Source organism: Aquarana catesbeiana, linkage group LG03 (assembly GCF_042186555.1).
Source record: "Aquarana catesbeiana isolate 2022-GZ linkage group LG03, ASM4218655v1, whole genome shotgun sequence".
NCBI lineage: Eukaryota > Metazoa > Chordata > Amphibia > Anura > Ranidae > Aquarana > Aquarana catesbeiana.
In genome coordinates this window covers 312,638,834-312,656,460 of record NC_133326.1, presented here as the reverse complement: position 1 = coordinate 312,656,460, position 17,627 = coordinate 312,638,834, and the positions used below count along the sequence as shown (strand labels likewise).

General features: G+C 41.9%; 1 protein-coding gene across 1 annotated transcript in view; it reads left to right on the top strand.

The window, feature by feature from the left end:
* Window positions 1–12,389, top strand: part of TXNRD1 (thioredoxin reductase 1) — a 97,969-nt gene extending 85,580 nt beyond the window's left edge. Inside the window, exon 17 of the mRNA XM_073620292.1 lies at window positions 11,089–12,389. Within this exon, the coding sequence (XP_073476393.1) occupies window positions 11,089–11,151 (63 nt within the window). The 3' untranslated portion in view covers window positions 11,152–12,389. The remainder of the gene's footprint in view (window positions 1–11,088) is intronic.
* The last annotated feature ends 5,238 nt before the right edge of the window (window positions 12,390–17,627 follow it).

Below are 17,627 nucleotides of genomic sequence, written 5' to 3'. Positions count from 1 at the left end.
GGGGCAAGTTGCACATGCTCAGTTTGGTGTATATTGCTAGTTTTTTTTTTTGTTCTTGGGAGAGTGCATGTAATCAGCACATGGCCAATCAGCACTGTCCAGACAGAGGGTCAGGGGTCCTGCAGCCTCAGGACAGTAGGGGAGAATGAAAACTCCTCCTACAAGCTTTAACCAGTGCTATGCTGGACACTGATACAAGTCACAAGACTGCTCTAACTGATGATGGGATTTTTGCAGTATTTAGCAGTTTATATTTACTAAAACTATTGTATTTCCACGTTCTATGTACTGTGGTAGACCAAGTAGTGAATACAGGGTCCTGGGTTTAGCAACACTTAAAATTTAGCTTGAACCCCAACCATGGCACTACCTGCCTGGAGTTTGCATGTTCCCCCTGTGCCTGTGTGGATTTCCTCCCACACTTCAAAAGTTTTTTTTTTTTTGTAAATTTATTTTTATTATTACTGCACAAAAAGAACAGGTAACAAAATACCATGCCATGCAGGACGGGATTCCACAATAAGAAGTTACAGTTGAAAAAAACACCCTAAGCACCCTTCCTCCCCCCCAGTCCAGGCTCACCACCCTGTGGATAACTTCACCTTCACGGATACAAGTCCCCTTAAAGGTATAGGAGTGCCAACATTAAATTATATACAGCAATACAGTGATTTTGCAGTTCCCGGGGCAATAAGGCCATTAATCACACCTACATGCAACCATTTAGGCAGCAATCAGGCCCGAGATAAATTCCATTGTTGAGACAGGAATTCCAGAGCAAGATGCACCCATAGCCACCACCACCCAACCAACCTCCACCCAAGTAGTAATATCCTAATAATCTTTAGGGTGACAGAAACAGGACTATCTAACCAGATCTTCCAAACTTTGTCAAACTTTTTAGGGCATTCCCTGCTCAAGTACATAGCTTTATAAAACGGAATCACTTTATTCACAAGCCCTTTCCAGTAAAACAATAAGGGTGTCATGGGCTTCTTCTAATAGAGGATCAGCGCCTTGCAAGCATAAAATAATAGCAGGCTGAGCAGAGTGCACTGAGCCCTGGTAGGTACCAAACCCTCCACTAGGCCAAGTAAGCATGTCTCCACCATCAGAGGCACTGGCACAGAGGTAATCTCCGTGATACAGCACCCATTGGCAGATCAAAACTCTTTACAATGCCAAAAGACGTGACTAAAATTGGCTGGAGAATGTGAGCAGTGCAAAAATTCTGCTGAGGTTCCCGGGTAAATTTTAGATAACCTTGCTGGAGTAGAATATATCCTATGTAGGAAATAACATTTATTCACCGATGCCTAAGTGAGTGAAAGGGAAGCTCCACATGTCATCGCATTCTTCTCCTCCCAAACCCGGAACCTCCGTCACTCAGTGCTCCCTACACCTGGCTACCGAGGGGGGGAGGAACAGGGAAAAGTTCAAACATGCTGGTAGGTTAATTGGCTCCTATCTAAATTGGCCCTAGTGTGTGTATGTATAAGGCCTCATGCACTCTGGACGTTTTTGGACATTTTTACAGCTGCTGTTTTTGGCTTCAGATGTTTTTTTCTACAGTCAATGAACTCTCCAGCATGTTATCCTATGTGTCCATGCACACATAGGCTGTTATCAACTGTTTTTGGCTGGGGCGTTTTTTGACTGTAAAAAAACCCCCAAAACTAGTGGGTTCTGAGAGGAGTTTTTCAGCTGTTTTTAGCTGTAAAAACACTCTAACGTCACAAAACGCCTAAAGCTCCCAAAAGCTCTCAAAAACGTGGCTCACCAGCGTTTAACGTTTTTAATCCATTGGGAAAAAATAAAAACGTTAACGCTAAAAAAACGCTATTGCAAAAACGTTGAAAAACTCACTGCAAAGCTACTGGTGCTTTTATAACGTTATTATAAACTCCAGTGTGCATGAGGCCTAAAGGTGAGTTAGGGCCTTAGATTGTAAGCTCCTTGAGGGCAGGGACTGATGTGAATGTTCAATATATATGTAGAGCGCTGCAAAAATTGATGCTGCTATATTATTAGCTGCAATAAATAAATCAATAAAATACTCTATCACCTATGTTCTCCTGCCATAATTCTCAGGTTGTTTTCATTATAAAGAAAGCCAGCATGCCAACAAATCCAAACCCATAGTCCCATATCAGGAAAATAATACAGTTTTGAGGGCTCGGTGCCACTTTCTTTGAAAGATTGGTGTTTCTTTCCTGATATGTAATTCCAGTAAACTTCTTGCTTGGATCTGTTGGCGTGCTGGCTTTCTTTACAATTGGATTTTAACAGCACCAGCCTTTAGCCATGTGCCCACCCCTACACAAGGGTATACAAAGTCTGTGCTATATGGTATGATGAACTTTTGGGATTTTACCCAAAATTTATTTTGAAGAGTCTCCCTTTCTGTTTGAAGTGCTGACCCTTGTCAATGGGACAGAAAGTGATGGGTAATTCAAAATTTAACAGGTGTCACCAGAACTGGAGGAAAACGAAAATCCTCCAACTGGAACAGTATTTCCAGTGACAAATGTCTAAGATTATATCCCTGTATATTTTAGAGATATTTCCTTTAACTTCCTGTTGTATGCTGTGCATACTTGCAGATTATGGTAAAAGCTCAACCCCTGCCAACAAAGTTTAGTTCCGCATTAGGTATTTTAATTTAGAAGAGATCATAAAGTCAGCGCTCCTAGAGCTTGCCATTACATAAGATCAAAACTGATGAATTCTAGCAGCATTATTCCTCATTAGAAGTCTGCTACTGAGCCTGCTATCTAAAGAAAGAATATTGCTTCCAAATTATAAAATCCAGCCTTAGAAGAAATTTCAGAAAAGTTAATGCCAGCTAGAGTAATTTGCCGCTTTTATTGGCGGCCTTGCTTAAGAGCTCTCTCTTAGGCAAGGTCAGAACTGACATCTAATGTGGTGAGTGGCATTGCAGAGCAGTGCCCAGGGCAACAATTTATTAAAAAGTATTACAGCTGAGCGCTCTTATTCTCTGCCTATGCTAATGGGAGTTCAGCACTGCAAAAAGTTTTAACTTCCACGGAATATGGCTTGGATGTCAAGTATTTTTTTTTGTATAATCTCTTTTTATTAATAAAAGAAAACAAATAACATGTCATACCGAGCATTTCAGTATATCACAAGCCTTATGCCCTGTACACAACGGATTTTCCGACTGAGAAAGTGCGATCGGATTGCGTTGTCAGAAATTCCGATCGTGTGTGGGCTCCATCTGGCTTTTTCCATCAGAATTTCCAACACACAAAGTTTGAGAGCAGGATATAAAATTTTTTGACAACAAAATCCGATCCTTTAAATTCCGATCGTGTGTAGACAAATCCGACGCACAAAGTGCCGCACATGCTCAGAATAAATTAAGCAACGAAAGCTATTGGCTATTGCCCCATTTATAGTCTTGACGTACGTGTTTTACGTCACAGAATGATCGGATTTTCCGACAACTTTGTGCGACCGTGTGTATGCAAGACAAGTTTGAGCCAACATCCGTCGGAAAAAAATCTGATGGATTTTGTTGTCGGAATGTCCGTTCAATGTCCGATCGTGTGTACAGGGCATTGGATGCAAAAATGCATGTGTAACAGACAGATACAAGAACAGACAAACAATACAAATAAGAACAACAATTGTAGCTTAAAGCCCTTATCGGGTCTTGGCGTAGCAGGCGAGCCAGAAAGCCAGCACTAGGCAAGTGGACATTGCTTGAACCATCTAATTAATCACGGGGTAGCCCAGCAGCACTGACTCCGGAGGTGAGGGGCATAAATAGCCTCCGACAACTGCGGTGGCGAAAGCACTAGGACTGTAAGTCGGGCTATGTTAATGACATATTGGGCCGAAGCCCCCAGTCTTGAACCCTGTAAACAAAAATAACAGAGAGAAAAGGAGCGGAAGAAGAAAGAATGAGAAAAAAAAGGAGGAAATATGAGCATACCTGTAGTCTCGCCTTGAGTTTCCCCTTCCGCACCAGATCTAGCCCTCTGCCGTCCAAAGAGAAAGAGTACCTGGAGAAGGAAGACATCCCACCCATATGCCAGTTATGCCCCGGCTCACGTCTAGCTAGGTTGGTTTCGGTGTCTAAGGTATGGCTCAGCCAGTTCCAGCAGTGCCAGATCTAAACTAGATGACAATTGCCCTGGGTCAGAGGTGTAATCCGTCCAGGATGACCAAATGTTGGCGAAGCGGTCTCGAGTACCTCTGCAGGTCGCTATCCATTCCTCTGCTTCCCCGATTTAATTTACCTTATGGATCCAATCCCCTCTGTCAGGAATCTGGGTTCTCTTCCAGAATATAGCAATCGAGCGCCGCAACGCATTCAAAAGATGAGGCACTGCACTCTTCCTGTATTGGCTAATTGGTAGGGAAGGGATGTGCAAGAGGTAGTGAAGTGGGGAGGAACATCTAGGCCCAATGTCTCCTTTATCTGAAAGTACCGTATCAGTACCATTGTGACAAAAATTTGTAGTTCGTTTCCTGCTGTTTCTAGATTCAATAGAGCTAGAATGTGTGAGCTGGTATAAGTGTGTCAGCTGGGCTGCAGTGAACTCGAGCCCCATTTCTCTTTCCCAGATCCGGACATAGGCTGGCTTTGCTGCAGAGGTGGCAGAGCCAATCAGTTGATAAAGTTCAGACACCATATGCGGTATTGGTTCATCCTCAATAAAGAGGCGCTCAAAAGGTGTAAGAGAGGAGATATCCCTTTATAGAATCTCAAAAAAGTGGCGGAGCTGTCTATACCTCCAGAAGTCCATAGGGAAGCTTCTATATCTAGTTCTTAGGGTAGTTAGAGGCAATAGTTTACCATTTCATATGAGCTTGCCACAACGCACACCACCATCCTCCACCCAAGGGCCAAAAAAGGGCAGTTGTTTTCCAAGGGGGAAGCACAGGAACCCTGCCAGCGGGGCTAGCGGGGACATAGGGGGGGCCAGACCCAGAGATGGGTTGATCCTATCCCATACTGCAAGAGCATGGGTCATCAATGGGGACGTAGTGTCCGACAAACCCCTGTGCCCCTGGGAGAGCCACAGGGCATATGCCAGGTTCCTGCCAGCCATGTATTTCTCCAGAGAAACCCATAGCTTAGTGCGGGTATGGAAGCACCAGTTGAGGAACTGCTGAAGAACAATAGCTCTGTAATACTTTTGTATATCTGGGAGCCATTGGCCTGTTTGGGGCGTCTTAACACTTTCATGGCAATACATGGCTTCCGTGAATTCCACACAAACCCTGAGTTTATACTAGATAGTTACATGAAGAAGCACCCCCGGTAAGGGGACAGGGATCATCTGTAAATAGAAAAGTATTCTTGGGAGAATGTTCATCTTTATAATGTTAACCCTCCCCAACCAGGTAAAAGCAGTCTTAGTCCATTGCAGTAAGTCAGGGTGTCATATCGGTCTGTGAGCCGGATGGCTAAATATTTTAATGAGGATTTGGCCCAAGTGAAAGGAAAAGCCGCCTGTAAGTTACTTGTTAGGGAGGGGGATAACTGGATAGGAAGAATCTCTGATTTTGTAAGATTAATTTAGAAATTTGATAATGTCCCATAGTGATGAAGTTCCCGCATCAGGTTAGGCAACAAAATCAGAGAGTCCACAAGGTGGAACAGCACATAGCACATAATCAGCATACGCTGACAGCTTGTGTTCCGTGTTACCAACCCTCAAGCCCTTAACACCCCTATTCGCTCATATCCTACGCCATGGTTCAAGTACCATGGCGAAAAGGAGGGGCGAGAGGGGGCATCCCTGCCTCATGCCAATCCTGTTTGGGAACTTGCAGGAGAAGAGGCCATTAACTTTGACCTGTGCGCTGGCTGTAGCGTATAAGGCCATAATCCAATTCAACATGTTTGGTCCCAGCCCCATAGTCTCTAGTACCGCTTTCAGGTAGGACCAGTCTACACGGCCAAATACCTTTTCTGCATCCATAGAGAAGATTAGGTAAGGCACAGGGTCAGGGCAGGTACGGACCTAGTGAATGAGATGGATTGCTCAAAGCGAGTTTTGTCTCTAGCTTCACGACCAGCAATAAATCCCATTTGGTTCAGGTGGATGATATGTGGCATAAGGTGTTTCAATCTGTTCGCCAGTATTTTTGCCACAATTTTAATATCCACATTTAGGAGGGATATAGGGCAAAAACTCTGGGGAACAGTAGGGTCTTTACCCTCCTTCGAATGTCAAGTATTTTATACCCATTTTTCAGAACAATAATAGTAATAATACTGCTGGCACAAATGTTAACCTTTGTGCTAATTACAAATTACATGCTAATAATGGAGCAGAGCAGTACACTGTTTTACATGCTGCTGCTTTTGTGTCTTTGACACCATCCCCTATTGTTCACTGCTGCAGCTCCTTACTGTCCTGCTGTACCATAAAAACATACTTCTGCAAGGTTCTCTGTGTGCTCCAGTTGTAGGGTGGTTGAAAACACCTCCCCACGCATCCTGTTAGATTGACAGTCATGCAATTATAAAGTATTTCTAAACCCTAAATGGATGCCATTACGTTTTCTTAAAGCGGAGCTCCAACCAAAAGGGGAAGCTCCGCTTGTCTGCTTTCCCCCCCCCACTGCCACATTGGGCACCTTTTCGGGGGGGGGGGGGCGCGGGTACTCCCACTTCCGGCTCACTTCACCGTGGCCCCTCCTCCTTCCCCCTGCAGCAGGCCCATTCACAAAATGCAGAGCAATTCGTGCATGCACAGTAGGAAACCGGCAGTGAAGCCACAAGGCTTCACTGTCAGTTTACCTTAGCCAAGATGAAGGTGCCAGCACCCGTGAGCCGATTCAAGAACCTTTTTGGGTGAGGACACAGTTGGATGCCTGGACAGGTAAGTGCCTTATGCCGCGTACACACGATCAGAATTTCCGACAGGAAATGTTCCATGTGAGCTTGTTGTTGGAAAGTCCGACCGTGTGTATGCTCCATCAAACATTTGCTGTCGGAATTTCCGCACACAAATATTTGAGAACAGGTTCTCAAATTTTCCAACGACAAAACTTATTGTCGGAAAGTCCAATCGTGTGTACACAAGTCCATCGCACAAAAGTTCACGCATGCTCTGAATCATGCAGAAGGCTATTGAACTGGCTATTAAACTATTAAACGTCCTTTTTCTCAGCTCATCGTACGTGGTGTACATCACCGCGTTCTTAATTTCTGACAACATTTGTGTATGCAAGACAAGACAAGTTTGAGCCAACATCCTTCGGAAAAAAAAATCCATGGATTTTGTTGTCGGAAAATCCGATTGTGTGTACAGGGCATAATAGTAAAAGTCAGCAGCTTTTTTTTTTTTTTTTGGGGGGGGGGGGACTCCTCTTTAAGCACTGTGTATAATAAACAAAAGTAAAGAGGTTTTTTTAAAGAAATATTTTTAGGCTCCATTCACATCTGAGCATAACGCAGCGACAGCTGCTGCATCAATTTTTTTTAGCTTTTTTGTGTTTTTTAGTGGAGCATTTTTAGAATTGCACCATGCACAGAGCCAGGAGCGTCTGATATTGTGATTTTTGCTGTGATTGTATTGTCGCTCGATGATTGTGGCAAAATCCCAACCCCTTTGGGTTGCCATTGAGAAATAATGGTTTTGCAAACATGTCTTGCATTTTGCCATGATTCTGGAATCGCGGGCAGAATCTTGGCGATTCCGCACGCGATTCAAAATGCCTAGGTGTGAAGACCTCATGCACACAGGGCTTTTGCTCATCTCTCCTAAATTACTTTTCTCTTGGCAGCAGCATTTTTAAACCCAAAAAAAAACCCCTTGATGTTTGTAAACACATCTAGGCGCGTTTAGGCGTATCAGCTACTTGAGTGTTAATTAATTTTATTGAAACAAAATAATGCTCTAGCAATAGAAGCGCTAGCATTAATGTGTGTTTAGATGCGTTTACACTCGTCAAGCATTTTTCTGCCAAAACATAGTTGCTCCTGGATGCGCTGACAGTGTTTTTTCTTTTTCCTGCCTCTAAACGCCTATATGTGCATGGACACATAGGCTAACATGAAGGGTTTAGAGACAGGAAAAAAAAATTCCAACTGCCTTTAACAGCAGCGTTAAAAGCGTTCAGTGTGCATAAGGCCTTATTCTTTTGTTAACATTTTGAGTGCTTCGGATCTCCTGCAGCCTTTTGACAGCATTTTTTCATGGGCTGCTTCTTTGGCTGCACATCATTACTCTGGGGGGTTTCCTAGTGGTGATAATGGAGGAACATGTCAGCATAATGTGTACTGGAAGACCTGTTTCTATAGTCTGCATTATTAACACACATGACAGGCAAGAAAGCAATAGGGAGGTAGGAACAGAACACGGTCACATTATATAAGGAAGTGCCTGAACAAGGGCCTTCATAGCAGGATCACAAGGTATTATTTTAACCCTCCTGGAGGTAATCCGGAGTGTGGCTCGGGGTTAAATTTCAGTACCATTAGCGGTAACCCCGAGCCACACTCGGGATTGCTTTGCAGAATCCTGTTACAACATACTTACCTTGTCACCAGGATCCTGCGATGTCCCCCCCGCTGTGTCCTACGCCGGATCATCTGCTCGATGTCCTGTGCTCCGGGCTCCGTTCCCTGCGAGCCTCACGACGCATGGGGGCGGACCCTGGCAGCAAATTCAATTACATTACTGTATGAAATAATTTCACCTCCCTTTTGTCCCCAGTGCTTTGTCCAGTGCCCTGCATGCAGTTTTATGTGATATATACTGTTCTTTCTGCCTGGAAACTGGAGATTGTCCATAGCAACCAAAAAGTGTCCCTTTAGGTCAAAAGCAGTATTAGACCAGCTAGAAAACAGCGATAGTAAATTAGAACACTTGCAGAATTGAGCGATAGTGAATCGTGGGGAAATGTATTTTATTATTTTTATATTATTATTTTTTATAATTATTTATAGTTATTTATTATGTTATAATTTATGATTTCTTGTTTCAAACTTTATCTTACCCGGGATGTCTACTAGATTCTTGTTTGGACAGATTTAAGTGTGTTATTACTAAGAATTCCAGGCCTACAATATAAAACGCCAAATTTCTATTCAATGTACCAATTTGAGATTCAAAAATCTGACATAATCATACCGCTAGGGAGGTTACTGAAAGCTGCAGATTTAAAAGATTGAAAACTACTTTTGACATTTAATCGGCTTGTTGAAGATATCTAGAGCTACCCCCCAAATTGCTGCTGCATAAATAGGTCCTTCTGCTGTTCCCCAGTGATGAGCCACCCTGTCTGAACCCAAATGCACTGACACACTTGTGGGCTTTATTAAAGTAAAACTTTATACTTTAATAAGCAAAACCCAGCAGGGAAGTTGAACAACAGAACAGTAACAATACAAGTTCACTAATAAATTTAGAATTGAACACAAATGTAACAGACCTCTAAGAATTAAAGGGGCTCTGCCTAAGCCACTAACCAGTGGGTTCATAAACAGTCTGCCAATGCTGGGGCCCTGATTCTCCTGTGGGAGCACTCAAATGAGGGTGTCAGCAAAGTGCCAGAAACAATGGGTGGCCAAAATGCCTCTCACCACAAATGCACTGCACAAGTCAGCTCAGCCTTGCTCTCCAACCACCTTGTGGCTCAGCACAGATCTCTTCTCTGCTTGAGTATGCTGGGCAGGGCCGGGACAAGGGATGAGCAGGAAGACCGGCTGCCCTGGGCACTGTGGTATCATGTGAGGTGGAGGGGCACCACTAGGAGATTGAGGGTGAGGAGATTTGTGTTGAAAAGGGTAATTTGGGGGGCAGAGGGTAAGAACTTTTCTAGGAGGGCGATCTGGGGAGGTGTGCTAGGAGTGGTGATTTGGGGGGATTTGTGTTGGGTGGAGGGATGGGGAAAGAGGATTTGTGATAAGCGGGAGGAATGGGGGTTTGTATTATGATAGTAATATTGTAGAGGAGATTTTTTTCTTTATTGGGGGGGTGCTAATAGTGATTATTGGGGGGCATTTGTGCTGGAATGAGAAATTTAGAGTTCCCATGCTTTTTCAAGGTTAGTTAACATCTTGAGACCAGAGACAGCCAGGCAAGTAGTATTTTTAGAAGGAGATAAGCACCTGCAGTCACTGTATTTCTCTCAGCTGAGAGTGTTTTTATGTTTGCACTGAGTTCTGCTTACAACTGCCCTCCCTATCTGTATTTTGACATGGAAATATGTGCATAATTGTTTTGCTATTGAAAGATGCCGTGGCCTTCTGTTAGGCTGCTTCAATGAAGAGACATCAAACATGTTTAGCTGACAAACTGTACAGTGCACTTGTTCACGCAGTACATTGATGCTCTTACAAAAGACGTTTTTGATATAGTTAATTAAAGCCTTTGAAGAACCATAGGCCGACACAATGTGATTCCCTATAATTACTCTGTTACAACGGCAATTTCTCTTTAATTTATACCATGCAGCATGACATATTGCAGTTGTGCTTTCCATATCAAAATTTGACTCACATACATTTTTAACTCATTCAATACCTTAAAAAGAGCAACTGTTTTATTGCTGTAGTTAAAGGACTATCTTAGCCCTCTCTAACCAGTTTACATATGTGGGCCCATGTCTATTATTTCATGCCCACACACAGTAATTATAATGGTAGATATGGATATTGTAGACCTAGGCTATCATGCATCATGCTAGGCGACATCCTAGATGGTTGATGATTATATGATTTGGCAAGCCATGTCATTCTATGTTTTCAATCTTTGACTGTTGATGCTTACTGCTGAATTTCGCTGAATAATTCTGCACACTTAGAGGTAAATTTTCATTCATGCTGCACACTTTTATAAAGCATTTAACTTTGATTGGTGTGTGACAGTTAAATGCTCCTTAATTGCCTTTCGCCTCAAGAACAAAGGACTTAAACTCGGTGTGGCTCCTTCCAATCACGTAATACGCCTCCCTTTGATTACAAACACGAAAGATGATGAGATTACCTTATAGCTCTCATTAAAAGGGTCAATGTGTGTAAGAATACCCAAAGTAGCTTACATTAAAGGACAGACTGTTCACTGTTCTAATATATGTCAACATTATGTTTACTTTCAGATTTTCACCACCCTTACAGTGACAAAACGCTCTGGGGAGGATATTGTTCAAGGTGGATGCTGAGGTTAAATCTTGCTGTTTGTTGCTGTTGCCATGGTCTTAGGAAAGCAGAGAGAAGTTATCACCTGATAATAAAATCACTGTAAGGACAGTTATAAAAAAACAAGGTCAACAAACGAAGAAAAACTTGGTGATGGAAGTTCACAGTCTTCTGACATGGCAACTAACATAACAGCAAAGTCCCTGGAAATAAGCTGCAGCAGGGCACAGCGCTAGTGCATAAGTGACGTTACATTCCAAAGCCACCCGTGGTGGGATGTGACTGAAGACCTGCAAGATCAGTTTATTGATGTCTATTCTTCTGTTAATTATATTTGTGGTTTCTGTTATTTGTGAATAGTTTGTTATTAATGAAATTTTTTGTAGAAAAATGTAATAAATATACATACCATATCTCAGTATTAATAACAGTAAAATATGAGGATCTGTTCATACAACCAAATCTTCATTCATAATAAGTGTATAGTTTCTTTAGTAGCTATACAGTTCAAAAAAAGTTGGTGACAATCAGTTTTAGGTTAAGGCCTCATGCACACTGCTGCTCCTAAATTGACGTTTTTGGGGCTTTTGGTATTTTTTTGCCTAAGCCCCTGAACACACCTTGATAAAAACCTATGGGGTTGATTTAATAAAACTGGAGAGTGCATAATCTGGTGCTGCTCTGTATAGAAACCAATAAGTTTTTTTGTCAAAGCTTATTTGAACAAGCTGAAGTTAGAAGCTGATTGGATACCATGTACAGCTGACAGAGATTTTTAGTAAATCAACCCCCATGTGTCCATGCACACATAGGCTTTGAGGCCCCATTCACACTAGCGCGTTTTTTGATGCATTTTGCATTTTGCAGAAATGCACGGGAATTTTTTAACATGGGTTCCTATGGAACATGTTCACATCAATGCTTTTTTGTACCTCTGCGTTTTTGGAAAGGGTCGGGGACTTTTTTTCATGCAAAAAGCAGCGTTTTGCATGTAATGGTTTTCAATGGACAAGCATCAAAAACGCAAGTGCACCGTTTTTGCAGCGTTTTTGCAGCATTTTTGGTGCGTTTTTGGTGCGTTTTTGCCGTTTTTTTTATTTTTTTTTTTTTGTAATTTTTTTTTAAGACTAAAAAAAAATGAAAAAAAAAAAAAAAAAACGCAAAACGCAAATCGCGGCAAAAACGCCGCAAAAACGCCGCAAAAACGCGGCAAAAACGCGGCTCAAAAACGTGGCAAGCATGAAAAAAAAAACTCCAAAAACGCTCAAAAGCAACATGCATAGGTGTGAATCCAGCCTGAGGCTGGATTTACACCTATGCATTTTTAGTGCTTTTTGCAGATTTGCACTACAGTCCATTTTACATGGTTTCCTATGGAACACATTCTGTAGTGCAAATCTGCAAAATGCAAAAAGCACTAAAAATGCATAGGTGTGAATCCAGCCTCAGGCTCTATTCACACTAACCCGTTTTTTGATGCATTTTGCATTTTGCAGAAATGCATGGGATTTTTTAAACATGGGTTCCTATGGAACATGTTCACATCAATGCATTTTTGTGCCTCTGCGTTTTTGGAAAGGGTCAGGGACTTTTTTTCATGCAAAATGCAGCGTTTTTCATGTAATAGAATTCAATGGACCAGCATCAAAATCGCAAGTACAGCGTTTTTATAGCATTTTTGATGTGTTTTGGGCGTTTTGTTTTTTTTTTTACACTGTATACAGTATTAAAAAAAACTAACAAAAAAAAACGCAAAATGCAAAACGCGGCAAAAACGCGGCAAAAACGCTGTAAAAACGCTGCTCAAAAACGCGGCAAGCACCGCAAAAAACACTGCAGAAACGCTCAAAAACAACATGCATAGGTGTGAATCGAGCCTAAATGCGTCTAAACACAAATGAGCGTCTTTAGCACTATAGCGTTTATTCATTTAAATGGCCAGAATAAATAAAAATTCTGGCCAATTAAATAAGTAAACACCCAAGCACCAAAACCTGCTAAATTTGCCTCAACTGGTTTGAAAATACGCAGCTTAGGTGAGCTTTTAACGCTGATTTTCTCCTGTTAAGAGAAAACAGTGTTTACAATATGCCAATGTGCATGAGGCCTAAAGAGCCATGGTATAAAACTTTGAAGGGGCAAGTGCAATGGTAATAAAATACATAGATTTTTTACAAGGTTATCTAAATGATAATTTTAATATTTTAATAAGTATGTCTGTTCTTTGCAAATATATGCTTTTACAACATTGTTATTTCAAATTAAATTATTTTGGTTTGAAAAATGTTCAAATAAAGTTGATAAGCATTGAAACATATTTTATATCCTATTATTTTACTATTTATATACCTTTTTAACTTCACTGGAACAGAAACAGGGTGCACAGGTGAGAAGCATGCTCTCCCATCAAGAATGATAACATTACTTAAAATACAAAAGTATTACAATGGATAAGACAAACAAATACCCAAGTGCATCCAGTGAGTGCATAATGACTGTAGAAAACACATATTCAAAAAAGGATGGATAGGGAGAAGATAAGTGAGGATACAAAGGAGAGGTGAGTCCCACAGCATCTGGGAAGGATGCAAGAATTAGAGAAAAGGCTGAAGGAGCACGGGGGAAATTAGAACATTCAATCCAGCGCTTTGTTACTACTTCTTCCCTGCACGTTGTTACTCGTAAGTTGTATTTGAGATTTAATTACTCTCAGATGTGATTTGGTTTAATGAGAGTTGTTTGACCATGAGTGAAAGCTTTAACACAATAACAAAAATGCATTGGTAAATAGTAAGGATGCCTAAACTTAACACAGAAATCTATCTTTTGTACAGTAAAAGGGTAAATATCATGGATTACATGAAGGAATACAGAGTATAATACTCAAAACATTAATCTACAAACAGCAGGACAGAAAAGACATAAGACAAACATTTAGATACCAGTACAATGGAGATATTCCATAGTTACCATGCTACTGCCCACAAAGGTTCCATTCTGGTGGCTACTCTACCAGAGTGTGTACCCTCCCATCTAGTCTGTGTATATCATTACAGGCTAATGCCTCATTGGTTAGCATGGCGCAGCTCTGATTGGTGGACATCCCTATTCCTAGTTAAGGATTGGCTAAATCTCCAATCCCTATATTTTGCATAAGTCAGCCCCCTTTAATGCAAATCCTTGGCACTGACTATTTTGAGTGGGAGATTTAACTTAGGTACATGACCTTTTCAGGGAAGTTAAGTATTGGTGACGGGCTTGCCACCTCCTTACTGCACATCTAAACGAGGGATCCTTTGAAGTGAATATTTGTAGAAAATTATGTTTTGGGTCCCATTGTTTAGATAAACAAGCGTAGGCACCGAATCGTCTGTATAACAGGGACTTCTGGAAAGCTATGTTGCACCCACATAGATACCACTCTAAATTCAATATATTCATAATTACCATATTTTACAGCTATTAATAGAGATTACACAAAAACTCATAAGGCAACAACATCCACCAACAGGTTGGAGACCAAAGAGAAGATTTTGTGCAGCATAGAAGGACATCTGCACCATTTGGTCAAAATTTGTAATTCCCTTGTTGGGTTTGGCTTGCTATGCTTGTTTTAAAGGTCAGGGAGAAGGACTTCTCCCAATTATCAACATGGAATGAGTGGCCCGATTCTTTTTCACACTCTCTGGTGTAAAAGGTTTGATTTCGGGAGAACATGGGATAGTAACGTATTACTGTATATAGTTAAGAAATCATATGGGTGTGATCCATCCTATTTATGCATAAATCTTCATATTCCTAGAAAGCTGACCTAAGGTAATGAAATGAGAATAGAAATGTTGAAGTTGTACATAAGCAAGCTATTTACCCTGATAAGGAATATCTGCTAGACAAAGCCCCGTCAATGTTTTTAGGGCAGCTGTATTCATAGCTTGCATAATTGGAGAGGGGTTTAAGGAATACCATTTAAGAAACCTTTACACTTATGGACTTGCCTCCGTAATCCAAACCTACCTGGGCATCTGCACAAATCAACCCATATTATATATCCACCATTTTCTAGCTATATTTATTTATTTAAAGGAACCCCTCGGACTAAGCACCAGGTTTTTATACTTTCTTACTTCATTTAATAAACCTCAGACACGACATTCCCAAAGAGGGGAGTTAAGCAGCTCACAAGTGACAAAAGGTTTTGGATACATATTTTGTATTCCCACATGTCCAAAAGAGTGGTTATTAGGGGTAGAGTGATTGTGGGGGTGGACTTTAGATCAAGTGAATCCACAGCTTAGTGTGCATCAGAAATCCATTCTGTGCAAATAGGTACAGCTGACGTAGTAAGCTGGCACCTCCATCCTGCTTTCATTTAACTAGGTTGTCCTTCCTTAGGCATACTGGAGACCGAGACCAAAAATAACAAAGTAAAGATGAACAAAGAACCTGAAAGATCAAAAGCAGGATTTTCAAAAGTAGTGTTTGGAAGAGATAGAGAAAGGGAGGCAGGGTGTCCATTTTATAAACTGACATGATACCAAACCAAGAATGTTTCTTGGCCAACCAAGGGCACACTATTTATATAAAATGAAATATTTGTAATGTGAATATTCAGTTTGGTACAGGATTTACCCCTACCAAAGGATTCACAGAGCAACCTAAACTACGTTCCCTTTAAACAATGGGTCTTTCAGTTAAAATATCCCTTTTTATTTTCTTTATTTTTGTTTTCCAGTTTTGTGTGGATATTGACGTGTTCATCAAATTTATTTATAGATTTTGCACTTTAGTGCTAAGAAAAAGGTTTTGCAGCAGGCTTTTGCCTAGAGAGAAACATTATATTTGTTTAGTTGAGTTATTTATAGTGTAATATATGTTTTATTTTGTAAACTTAGTGACAGAAGCAATTTAAAAGTTGAAAGAACCATCAATACTTCAAAGTCTGAAAGGCTACAGGGCTTTTTGTATAGTATAATGCAATGTGCACAAGGTTGCTATAAAACCTAGCAGGCTAGCATTTTTCGAGTGCAGGTCAGGAAATCAAGGTGATCATTTTGTTGGTTGCTATAGGTTACACAGCAGAATAAAACACAGTTAAATTAAGTTGCTTGCCTATCTATAAGGTGCAAGTTGATTTTCTTTCCTTTATCTTTTATTTTTCATAAATCAATGTTTTTTGTTTTATTTTCTAAATTCTATTATACAATAAAATGTGTTTATCCCTGTAATGTCATTAGATCTGAAATAGCCAATTCACCTTCCACACCTGTGGGGAAGGACCTATTCCTCCATGCAGCCAGTAAATCCATGCAGACTTTGAGGGAAGTGGCGACCTCTAGTGGCAAAGGGTATGTGGAACTGGCAGCAAATTCAGCAGTCTTAATACTTATTGTGAGGACCCATGTATACTGTAGATATCATATAGGTTCCTAGTAAATTTGGTTGCATAGAATTTCAATTGATGAGTAGAAAGCAACTGCCATGTGAACCCTGGGTTCCATTAGACCAGTTGAACTTGGGCTTGAAGTCCTGATGGAAAGGCAGATGATATTTGGTAATTTTATGTCCCCCGCAGTCCCCCCCCCCCCCCCCCAGGTGGTCTGGGATACCTGCATAGCGTATCCTACATGCACATTAGACAATTTGTATAGTCTGAGGAAATGCATAACCAAAACAAAGAAATTTGCAAGATAAAACTTTGACAGAATGTTTTAAAGGGTAACCACTTTTGTGGGGAAAAAATAGCAAATAAAGAAAAAATAATATAGGGCCCCTGTGCAAGAAACCATAAAGGGCCCCCCTGACCCCCAGAGCGACCCAGACCCATGCTTGAGGGGGCCCATGTGTCACCCCTGTACACCTGGATAGGAGGAGCGGCGGGGGCAGCATATAGTGGAACCAACCCCCTCCATTTTCTTCATGCAGCCGCTGAATTCTGGCGGAATGGAGAGGAGAAGTAGGCTTTCAGTGACTGCAGGAGGAAAATGGAGGGTATTGGTTCCTCTATATGCTGCCCCGCCACCCCTCCTTTCCAGGTGTACAGGGGTGAGGCATGGGCCCCTTGGAGCATGGGGCTGGGATGAGTGGCAGTGAGCAGTGGTGGTAGTATTGGGGGAATGGGATAGGATGAGTGGCAGTGAGGGTGGGGGGAATGGGATCAGTGGTAGCGGTGGGGGTGGCTGTGGAGGGGATGAGTGGCAGCATTGGTGGAGGGATGGGCTCAGTGGTGGTGGTGAGGGGGTTAGATCAGTGGCAGTGGTGACGGTGAGTGGGGATGGGATCAGTGGCAGTGGTGGTGGTGGGGGGTGGGATCAATGGTGGTGGTGGGGGGTGGGATCAATGGCAGTGGTGGGGGGCGGGATCAATGGTGGTGGTGAGGGAGGTGGGATCAATGGCAGCAGTGGTGGTGAGGGGGGGTGGGATTAGTGGCAGTGGCGGCGGTGGTGAGGGGGGTGTGATCAGAGGTGGCAGCGGTGGTGAGGGGGGTGAGATCAGTGGCGGC